The sequence below is a fragment of the Gastrolobium bilobum genome, unplaced genomic scaffold (genome assembly GCF_033153095.1).
Source record: "Gastrolobium bilobum isolate Gb01-03AN ecotype WA unplaced genomic scaffold, APGP_CSIRO_Gbil_v1 utg10104, whole genome shotgun sequence".
NCBI classification, from domain to species: Eukaryota; Viridiplantae; Streptophyta; class Magnoliopsida; order Fabales; family Fabaceae; genus Gastrolobium; species Gastrolobium bilobum.
The window spans coordinates 20,609-32,710 of record NW_026897721.1 but is presented as its reverse complement, the minus strand read 5'-3'; the positions used below and the strand labels follow the sequence as shown (position 1 = coordinate 32,710).

Genomic DNA, 12,102 nt, shown 5'->3' with positions numbered 1-12,102 from the left:
ATTCTGCCAAAATCTAGAGTTGCTATGCTCATACACGATCTCCTCTTCTCAATCCCGCCTGAGATTGCACTTTCAGTATCTCTCATAGAGCTTTGCTTCACATCACTGCTACTTCGAACACCCACACAGAGATATATATCGCCCGTTACGAAATACAAACCAAGTCCCAAATCCACAACTTCAAATTTAAAATTAAATATGGAATAAATATACCTTTGCTTACCTTCTTATCATTTAAAGGAAACTTCCCTAGAGGCTAGAATACTGAAATGGAAACTTTCATCAATTGCGTATCAACCACCCCTTTATTCTCATCATTTTACATTATCGTCTTCCTCTCTTTTAATACCTGATACTTTTCTCACTCAAAGCCCCTAGAATATTTTATAATCATACAATTTTTATAAATAATTTTAATATTATAGTTAATTAGTTTTTGAAGTAAATTTGGACCAAACTAAGTTCAATTTTTGAACTGACTTGTTTTTGTATGAGCTTGTCTAACTAGTTTTTTTTGTACCATTTTAAAGTAGTGTTGAAAGTTTTCAAACACTCCCTTAAAATTATCTTGAAAATGTTCTTGTAATCAAATTACTTGCCTTTTGATTTATTGTTTCTGAAAATTACACAATCTTTTTAAGCAAAACTGTTATTGTAAGCAAAAGCCAAAAAAAAAAAAATGCCTTTAATTTCCCCAGTTTGACATTTGTAGAAAATGCGAAACAACTAAACTTGATGATTTTGTTTGCTTACTGTTTCCCGAGATGATAACAGTGTCAGGTTCATCGAAGGAAATGAAATATTATTTTGATTATTTTAAATGATGGCATATGTCTTCTGAAACACCGTGAACTAGGAAAATACTTCAAGAAAAAGTGGAACAAATAATTAGTGCTATGGATGAGTGTAGATCTTTTTGCACCATGTCTAGCCATTAGCATGGAAAGTTAGTTGCCACTTAACAATTGTTTGATAAACTAAATTTATGAGTTAAAAATATCAGTTTATTTTTAAATTGAACTTGATCAGAGTGATGTTGACTTTCACTGATTTAAATTAATCTCTCCTATAAAAATTTATTCAATACTGCTTGGTAATAACTTTGTTGTTTTTTATGAAACTTTTAAGGCTAACTTGTTGTTGATATTTATTAATTATGATTTTATTAAGATTTTAGGTAAACTTATTATTAATTGAGTCATGGAAAGAAAAAAAATCTTAAATCTGTTCAAGAAAAAGTGCTTGATTAAAAATTAATTAAACTAAACTAAACAACCAAAGGGGTTAAGATTGATTTAGTTTTGTTTGAGCATATGCTTAGAAGCAATATAATTGGGTTGATTTACAATAGGAAAACCCATTGGTTTAATTTATATGCTTTTAAAATTCCATACAAAAATCAAGATAAGCTTGGAGTTAACCTTTAGCTGTTTCTAGAAAAGGGATTGCTAGCAAGACACTTATTTTGTAACACTTTTTATTATTGGATAAAATTTAATATAAGTTCACGCTTTATGGATGGGACTAGCATGAGAAAAGAGAAGGTCAGAAAGTGTGTTACTGTTATATTTCTCTTTTTGTGTGTGTATTATTGTAGGGTTTTATAATTTTCATTTAACATGAGAATTACAATTTTCCTACACACCTTTCGATTTTCGTGATGACATGGGTTCTACATATAATTTTTTCTAACACATAGGTCTTATATGTTTTTTATCTCTACAACATGAGATTTCAATTCTCCTTCAACATGAGAATTATAAAACCCGTTATTGTATTTCTCTTTTTAAACAACAAAGATATTGGATAAATCTCTTTTTATTTTTATTTTTCTTGGTCTCATCAGACTGTTTTTTTGTTACGTTGAGTTTTATAGTGCCTTGGTAAATGTCTAACGCCTCCAAGCTGTGTTTCTGGATGAAGCTGTAGACTTGTCGCTTACTTATTTTAAACAAAAACAAACAATATGACCATGTGTTTGATACTACATCACCAGATGGCGATAGAACTAATATCTTAATTAATGGGGAAAACAAAATCTAAAACTAACCAATAGTTTTATCCGTGAAAGTCATTGGCAACAAATTCCAGCCTACTTTGATTGACCAAGAGTTTAACAGTGATGTCAAGAGGTAATGCCTTCAAACGTATGACAAGTACCCATGCTTAACATCTTGTCTCTCAAGTAAACCAATAGTTAATTTTGAATTCTACTCTATTCTGTCAAATCTTCAATCCTGGCATTGCTTCTTTTTTTCCTGGAAAGTTAATCCTTGCATTGTTAAAATCAGATATCCACGTCCATTTCAATAAATTAGTAAAGCAGTACAATGATAGCACGTATATAAATAAACCAGCATACACAGTCTTGCATACATGTAAGACTGAAACCGTAACAAGAGTTGTGTAAGAACTCATACCGTAAATTGGAATCTTAGAAGTTTAATAATAAATAAAGGGGAAATATTAGATAAAAGATCTGATTATTTTAATTAAAATAGGATAATTAGAAGGAAATTCTAAATTAAGTCACCTTTTTGATAAAAGGGTATATATAGGGGTGTAAATGGGCTGGGCTGAGCTGGGCTTTGGCCATCCTGGCCCAAACCTACGTAAAAAAAAATTCAGCCTATTTGGCCTACTGGCCTATTAAAGACTTTATTTGTAGGTCAAACCCGGCCCATTTTCAAAAATAAGAAAGCCTTACATGGCCTTGTAGGCCTCCCACTATATATACTAAACAAAAAAAATAATTGTATAGAGCAAAGAAAGTTGGAGGCAGAGAACCCATAAGTTCTAATGAGTTGTGAAGCCTTACTTAAGGTATAGAACCCATAACAAATCAACATAGACACTTATAATAAAAATCTAAGTCACAAAATGAGTAAACCATGCTTGCGGCTTTGGAAAAAACTCTTTAAGTGTTAGAAATGACAATATGTAAGTTAAAAATGAATGTGGTAAAGTAGGGTATGTGCTAATTGCCTTCACCTCTTTGAATGAGGTTGTGACATTGTTAGAGGCAGAGAATGTGATCTCTTGAATACATTGGAGGACATACCGGCGATAGGTAAGTTTTTGGTTCTCAGGGTTAATCCCCTGTTTGTTCCACCAAAACTCCATGGGATGGGTGGTTTAGTTGTATGTGTGATATATTATTGCTTTGTTAAATTGAGATATTATGCATGTGTATGACTGCCTTGTTGGATGGATATATTATGCATGTGGTTATTGATTATAAATTGAGATAGTACTATAATGCGGTCATATGTATGCATGTTTGTGTGTTACCATTCTAGGTGGTGTCCCATTAGTGTGGCGTCACGAGATTGGGAACACCTAGTGTGGGGTATCGAGGGAATCCTGATACTTGTATGTAGCAAGACATTGCATAAATCATACGATTTCTTCTCTAGCCAATAAGATTAATATTGCACATGCATAAGGATTACATGATGATTTATTATTATGTTTATTATTATGCATTGTTTTATGATGATTATATTAATTTATCATGATTATATTTAAAGTGAACTTGGGGACGGAGGAATCCTTTGAGAACTCCTAGTTTATTAAGATTGTCATCTCACTCCGTTTGGAGAATATTTTTCAGGTGCTTAGATTTATAAGATGGGTGCATATCGAGACAAGAGACCATCGTAGAGATTTTAGCATGACATGAGACATGCATTACTGTTATTTGATATGTTTACATTTACCGAGACATGATTACTATTTATCATATGATGTAGGTATATATTTGATATGAGCATAGTGATTGTCTATGTCATAATTAAATAATCCTCTTTATTGTTGATCGGAGAATTTGTATAAATTACACCATTCAGTATGAATGTTGTCATGATTACTTGATGTAATCTCATGACTGATTAAGTTATTATTTATTGATCTGAAACAGGATATGTAATTATTATTAAGATGTCTTATGTTACGAATAGCTAGGCAGGTTTTATTACTACATGATTATGATGTCGTTATCTAGTGTATGTTACTGAGATAATGGGACTATAAGACAAGAGACCCGTACATAATTGAATTGATAAGATAGACTTGTAACGAGGTAAAAAATAAAGAGTTGATGTTAGGTTATTTTTATAAATTGCAATTTATAAGGAAAAAGGAAAAAGTTTACTTACTATGTGATTTCAATATAAATTGATAACATAAGAATTAACTTCCGCATTTATTTAATTAAACATGCTGCGTATAGTATCATATATATATTAATACATCGACGGCGGACAGAGTGTTACAAGTTGCATTTGAATCCAATTCATGGTTTTTTTTTTTAAAATATTTTTCTCCCGGTTAAGGGCGTTAAGCATATTTGTTATTTTATGTGCAATCATGCTAAATTAATTGGTCCGTAAATTATGCCATATACTTCATGGGAATCTATAACTATTGTTACGGATCAAGTATTGCATATATTCTATCATGTTCGTAAAGAAGTAATAATATTTGTCAATGATACAGAGAGAGATAAAGACAGGGGGTTAGACTAAATAAGTTTATTAATCTCTATTAATTATATCAAACAAATAATTGACCAAAAATCGAACAAGAACAAGATAAATAATAAAATAAGCCAAGATGCATTGTATTATTCATTAATAGTAGTAATTCATGTCTAGAATGTTGCACAAGCAGTAACCTAAGAAATCAATTTATTCCAACAGATTATTGATAAGAGATGATTCACAGCCTGTGCATGCTCGTAATTTCGCTAATTAACCGTTATGCCCGAATTGTTTCTGGAGCTTTTGAACTACATTCTTGTCCAATTGAAAAGCTTTGGTTAGTACTTCTGAAGAGATAGGTGGATCAGATCCAAACACAGTGTCTGCTATGGTGATTACTCCTGGATTTTGGCTGCTAAGAGCACCAATGGCAAGAGCATTGCCATATCCCACGTTCTGCTGGAAATGAATGAGACCAATTGGGAATACAAAGACATCACCCTTGTTGAGCACTTTTGTAAAGAGACGATTGTTATTTTGATTGGATGTGACAAATCCAACAAAAAGAGTTCCTTCAAGGACAACAATGATCTCTGTGCCGCGAGGATGAGTGTGGGGAGGGTTTAGACCCTTTGGTGCAAAATCTATGCGAGCCAAAGATATTCCCATAGTGTTAAGTCCTGGTAAGTTATCTACTGTGACGGCTGTGACATTAAAGCCATTGGGGTTGGATGTGTCCCCAGAAATATCCAATCCACTAAAGAAGAAATCTTCAGGTTTGGCAAGCTTGGAATCCTTGCAGAATTTCCCATTCACGAATACTGCAAATTAGAAAAAAAAAAACAAAAAACTATACACTTAAGTATCAAAAGGATAAAGAAAAAAATGGTCACATAAACATGATGCATGATTGAAATATTGAAAACATAGCCTAGTTAATTAAAACTAATTAACGCACATATGTAATAATAAGTATATAATATATACCTCCATCCTTCATATCTTCTGTTGCCACACAGAAGTCTTGAAGAGGGCTGGGGTCATAAGCAGAGGCAAGAGTGGATGCCAAAGCCAAGAGGGCAACGAAGAAGTAGACAACTTTCATGTCGTTAACTTTTTGAGGATTGTGTTGTAAATTATTTGAGTTGGGTGTTGCATGGGAAGTTTGCTATTTATAGGCGTAGAAGGCATTGAACTAGTCTTCTTTTTTGCTAACTTGCAATAAGCAGATTAAGACTTGGCCAAGTCTTCACTGTAGGGATTGAAACCATTTAACTACTACATGCTTTCATTGATGAAATTGCCTGAAAGTAAAAACGGGACCCTTTTTTTCTAAAACGAGTATTGATTATCTTAATGACTTTACTCTGGCGTGCGAGGGTGTGGCATGATATTTTTTCAAACTTTGAAAATATTTTTGGGTTATGAGGTGCATGTATTAATTAGAGTGGCTATATTCGTAGGAAAGAGTCGATGAACCGGTCTTGATGCTGTGCTTGCCTTGCACGAAAAAGAGGAAATAAATGGTAATTGTACATGATTATGGAATTTATTGATCATCAACACCTGATTTTCTTTCTTTTTGAAAATTTCTTAGGCCTTGCTAGTGCTTCCTTAATACTTGAAAAATAAAAAGGATGAACTCTTAATTTGATCCTTTGAGAATTTACGTATCACTAGGGTGTAAATGTACCCGGGATATGTTTGTGTAAAATACTTCAGATTTAACTTGATTTATTAGCTTTGTGTAGGTCCAAATTATAATGCCCAACTTATATTTTGAAAACAAAAGTCTTAGTCTAAACTTTTTAGCCTATTTAAACTTATTAGATATTCAATAATTAAAATAATATTACTTTATTATTTAAAATCATTAAAATAATATTACGTTATTATTTAAAATTATTAAAATAATAATTTTATTTATTTTATTTAAAATAAATAATATGGTATAGGTCAATTTATAGGCCGAACCTTATAAAAGAAAGCCTATGACTTGTTTTTTAGAATTATTTTTTTTTAAATTTGAATATATTCTATTTTATTATATATAATAAGTTAGATTTGCTCCGATCTAGACGGTGCTATAGATACCTACTGGCCGCCTGACTCATTTACACCCCTACAAATCACTACATTAATCCTTTAAACAAGGTATAAGATGTATGGTGATAAAACCAGCTATGTACAATCAATCAGGTGGTTGAACGTTGTTCTACATATTAACTTGAGGATCCTTGTAAGAACCCGCACCGTTAATTAAGGAAATTAATTAATTAATTATGTTAAATTAGGAAATAATTTCATAATTGACTCTAATAATTATTAAGAGGCTTTAATAATTATGATAAGTGATTAAGAATGCTGAAATTCGCTTTTCGGAAGAAAAGTGCAGATACCGGTTCTGATAGTCAGTATAAATGCGTACCAAAAAAGTATCCCGGAAAATTATTATAAGTTCATGATAATTACTAGAATAATATGTAGGACTTGTAAAACGAGTTTCAAGTTAAAATAATGAGAACTGGTGCCAGAAACTGATACTGGCTATGAAAAGCGCGTACCAGAAAGGTGCTCCAAAAAATATAATAAAAATATAAATTCTTGTAAAATTGAGTAGGTTAAGAATCCTGAGTTTGAGATTAAAATGCTAAGCGTAGAAATTAACTATAAAACTGTGTGATTAACCTTTAAGTGGCTATAAATAGAGAGTGGCACAAAGACCTAGGTTAATTCCTTTGGTCCTCTACGTGGTGGCTGGTCAGCAGCTGGTGCTCCTCCATTTTCTTCTTTGTTTTGTTAGCTTTTCTTCACCTAAACCCTTCAAGACACCTCTTTTATGTGAGATTATCCACCTCTAGCCTTGCATACTTTGGGTGGTTGGCTTGTGAGTGAGTGGGGTGTTGCATTCTGATATGTTTAGCTGCTGTGTGTTGGGTTCTAGTGATGAGTTTGAGAGTTTTGGGTGAGGGTCATCTTGTTCTTGGCTTGAGAGGCTTTAAGAAGCCTTCTTTGTGAAGAAAGGGCATAACTTGTGTTGTCATTTTCGTATTTCCTTGAAGTCAGAACTGTGAGGACCCTTTGGTGAGCTCCAAGAGCACTCTTTCCTCTGTTTTAAGCTTTGGGGTGAGTTACCTTATCATGATCATGAGTTTTTATGGCTTAAAGGTGATAACTTTGCATGTAAATGGGTTAAGCAAGTAACCAGCTGGTAATAAACCTATGAGGGTATAAAAATGCATGCTTTAACGTGTTTAAGTGTTAAAAATGGAACCTTGGAAGGATATCTTTGCGAAAAGCAGAAACTGCATTCTGTCGCAAAATATCCGGATATCTGCTCGTAAAATATCCGGATATTGGATATCCGGATATGGGGATCTGGATATCTGGATATTGATATCCAGATATTGCCAGAGAGATATCCGGATATTGGATATCCGGATATGCCCCCGAGGAATATCCGGATATTCTGGGATTTCGTAGAACAGTAGTTGTGCTGTGTGTACAGTAGGCTATTAGGGGTTTATGGACCCTAGATTGATGAAGTTGAACTTCTGTAATTAATGAACTAAGTCAGAATCATGTTATTAAGGGCTTGTGGCTTTGTTAGAAGCCTTAAGACGTAAAACGTAAAGGAAAGACGTTGTCTTTAAGTGTATGCTTGTAGAGTTTGATTAATGATGTATTTTTGGTCCATAACAGATTGTGATACTGCTGTGTTTGGGCTTTGAGATTTTGTGGACTCTTGGCTTGGATAGCTAGCTTGCAAGGTAAGCTTTCGTGTCCTCGGTTTAGCCATGTTGTGGTTCCACCATGCCCCATGGGGTATGGTTATATGCATGCTGTGTTACATGCTTTTGATGTTTTGGAAATGCTGTTGAGCTGTTATATGCTAGTGCCTTTATGATATGCATGTGGTGTTCCACCTATACGGTAAGCCTGAGTATGTGGTACATACAAGATGGTGAGGCTGTGGGTGAGGTGCAAGCAGTGTTCCTTGTACTACATGTAGGTATAGACGTATTCCTGCATTTCTCTGGCCAGTAGAATAGTATTGACACACATGACATGAATATCTGTTGCACTGCATTGAGTTTTGGAACTTATACTGAATTACTGCTTTTGGAACTTATATTGCACATGTAAGTGAGCTTGGGATGAAAGATCCTTGAAGACCCCTTGTCTTACTGAGATTTCTGGTTTAGAGATCTCACCCCACGTTTGGGGAATGCTTATTTCAGGTTCAGGTAATGTGGGGGTTGAGACCTCTAGTGGCAGGAGGCCAGAGCTTAGCTGATAGATGTTGCATGTTTATGCTGCTATGTGTGATGTTGGATCCTGTTTTCTGTCTTATGCTTTTAGCTTCAGTTTATGGATTATTATGTTGAGACTTGGTTGATTATGTCGTTGATTTGGTGAGCATGGGGATTGTCCATGCCACATAGACTTGTTTATGTCTTGTTTTAGTTGGAGTTGTAATAATGTATCAGGATTATTGTCCGGACTACGGGTAGTAGATCCGTGACTTAGATACTCACATTTATATCTATATATGGAGGTATTTCAGTTAGATGTTTATTGCAATTTACATACAGGCGATATTTTATGAAATTGATTAAGTAATCAACTTGGCTAAGTATAATGACATCATAATTGAAAAGAAAAAGATTTTCTGCATTTTTAATTAAGCGTAGCTTAATACGATAGTATGATAACTTTACCGGGTATACACGGGGTGTTACAATCCTGATACGAAGAATTAGTACCTTTACAAGAGATAAGTATCTACATTAGTGATGTGTTTTTCATGAAAGAGGGTGCAACGAATGAATTCTGGTTGTATATATTTGGGTGCTTTAGAGTTCAATCCTCTGTATGTGCATATGATATGTCTTATATAATTAGTGTAGAGTAAAGTGAATATGATGAATCCCGATAGTGATGGCATGTTTGGTCAATAGTATAGGATAAAGTTTAATAATATAAAATCTGATTAAATTTTAATAATATTCATCATTTGGTATAGTATTGTATAAAATAATATATTATATAAGATAATATCATCTAGTATTTGATAATACACTATATCATACTAGATAGGATAAAAATAAATATTTTTAATAAAAATATCCTTTAATAAATAATTTATATAATTCTTCCAAAAATATTATATGATATCAATTTTTATAAAAAACCATTAATCAGTGTGTCCAAGAAATAAATTAATTTTTATAAAAATAAAATATCCAATATTTTAAATATATTAAATAATATATTAATTCTTCATAATTGCACTAGTTAACAATGTTAATACACCAACCCCTTATCAAGCCTAATCCCTCTCCCTTAGGCCGAATTAAGTTATACATCATTTCGATGTGTTAAGAAATTCTGCTGTATAAGCTTATACTATACAATGACCACACACAAAATTTAAAATGTCAAAACGTATAGTATAAACTTATACTATCAGGCCTTATACATCACACCACATAGGCCCCTAATATAAGGCATGATTGTATAAAACCTGATTAAGTTTAATACTATCCAGCGTTTGGCATAATATTGTATACGATAATATCTTGTATAAGATAATATCATCCAATGTTTGGTAATACACTGTATAATACTAGATAGGTTAAAAATAAATATTTTTGTCAAAAATACTTTTAATAATGAATTTACATAATTCTTCCAAATATATCAGATGATATTATTTTTTTATTGAAATATATTGTCAGTGTGTCCAAAAAATATATTAATTTTTATAAAAATTAAAATCTCGAATATTTTAAAAAATTATATATTGGAAAATTATTTTTTATTTTAATATACTAATATTAAAATAATATATTAATTCTTAAGATTGTATTGGTTAATACATTAACCTCTTATCAGGCCTAATCCTATCCTCCTAGGTCTGATTAAGTTATACATCATTTTAATGTATAAAGGGATCATGCTGAATAAGCTTATACTTTACGATGGTCATACCAAAATTAAAAATATCGTAATATATAATATAAACTTAAACTATTAGATGTTATACATTACTGGCCGTTAACGTGATACCGTAATTGGTGATGGGATCAGGATTTCAGGGGATTGAACATTATACTTTTTTTTGAATATTTAAATATTCTAAAAAGAGCATTATACATTTAATATTAGGGTAGGGTTACTATTTTGTCTTACGTTAATTAATAAAACATGGGATAAGTGGGGGACAGAGAAGGATCCCTGACAAAACATTTTTATCATCCAATTAGCTCTCTTTTTTAAAGTGCCGTCACATTATTCCTTCAGTTTTTGAATACTAAACTAGGACATCAAAGATACAAAAGAGTCAACATATTTTCCCTTTTATGTCACCATTTTAGTTTTTTTTAAGAACAAATTTTGTGACTATATTTTGTATGTTTCAATAACTAATTTAGAGGGGGGGAATCTTTGGAGAATTAATATTATAACATTTTAATCTTTGAAAGATCAACCAATGCAAAACCTAATGAGACAATCAAATATTTGCCATATATATACTTGAAAGCATTAAATATGGAAAATCATAATCATGCAAAGGATGAAAGCATTAAATGTGAGGAATCATAACCATACACTAATCGTTGCTGTACGTAAAGCGGCTGCAGAAATGATTTTACCTATATTTATATAGGGTAATATTACTCTCATGTAACATGAGAGTAGTTCTCTCATGTTACAAAGAGAATCCAAGTAGGGCCCGCTATTTAAAAGCAAAAAAGAAAAAGAAAAAAGAAGGGGCACGATTTTTGAAGTGAGAGAAAAGGAGATAACTACCTCATGTAAAATGAGAGTAGTATTTCCCATATATATATATATATATATATATATATATATATATATATATATATATAGGGTGTTTTGGATTGAGATTTTAAAAGAATTTTAATGGATTTTTTTATCCATTGATATTTAATTAAGATTTTATAGGATTGAAAAAAAGTCACGTGGTATTCAATTAGAATTTTAAAAGATTATTTTATAGTCCGTCCAAATTCGTTAATATTCCATCAGGTTTATAAACAAAGGAAAAACAATCTTATGGTATTCAAAAATCTGACAATTTCAATGGGTTTTCTATTGGTGTGGATTTTGTGAGACTTTTTTTGTGAGAAATATGAATAGGATGTCTCTCTCACAATCTCACCCTAAACCCTAGGATTTCTTGAAATTCTCTATTGTAGTGTCTTCTTCTTCCTTTGGCAGATTAACTCACTCGAAATCGAGTTATGCAATGGTAGCTTCGTTAAAACTAAAAAATAGTAGATTTTTGAACAATTTTCATTTCAAAACAATTTAGAAACAACAACACAACAAAATTTTAATCTAACCCATCTAAAAAACAACAGATTTTTTAGCGATTTTTTAGAGTTTTTGAAAGTTTAAAAAATTATTTTTCAAACTATTGGTCACGATTTTTCTTGGCACAAAAATATGTGATTTTTGTATTAAAATAACACAAAATAGTGGGAAAGCTACCCGGGAATGAAAACTCCAAAATAAAATTTCATTTTATATCAATAAAACAAGATCGATTTAAAGAAAGCTTAGAACTTTCATAACATGAACCCTATGTTTCATG

The 12,102-nt window shown here is 31.9% G+C and overlaps 1 protein-coding gene across 2 annotated transcripts; it reads right to left on the bottom strand.

Annotated features, from left to right (window-relative positions):
• Positions 1-4,614: 4,614 nt before the first annotated feature.
• On the bottom strand, positions 4,615-5,610 carry LOC133309584 (germin-like protein subfamily 1 member 13). 2 transcript variants are annotated; one of them, XM_061510372.1, is made up of 2 exons: positions 5,469-5,610; positions 4,615-5,302 (listed from the first exon to the last, which is right to left on the bottom strand). In XM_061510372.1, exons 1-2 carry the CDS (start codon positions 5,584-5,586, stop codon positions 4,752-4,754), a joined length of 669 nt encoding a protein of 222 aa, XP_061366356.1. In that variant the 5' UTR covers positions 5,587-5,610; the 3' UTR covers positions 4,615-4,751. The 2 variants fall into 2 exon arrangements, with proteins under 2 accessions (XP_061366356.1, XP_061366357.1); XM_061510373.1 differs by having other exon boundaries at positions 4,615-5,239; positions 5,475-5,610.
• Positions 5,611-12,102: the final 6,492 nt, after the last annotated feature.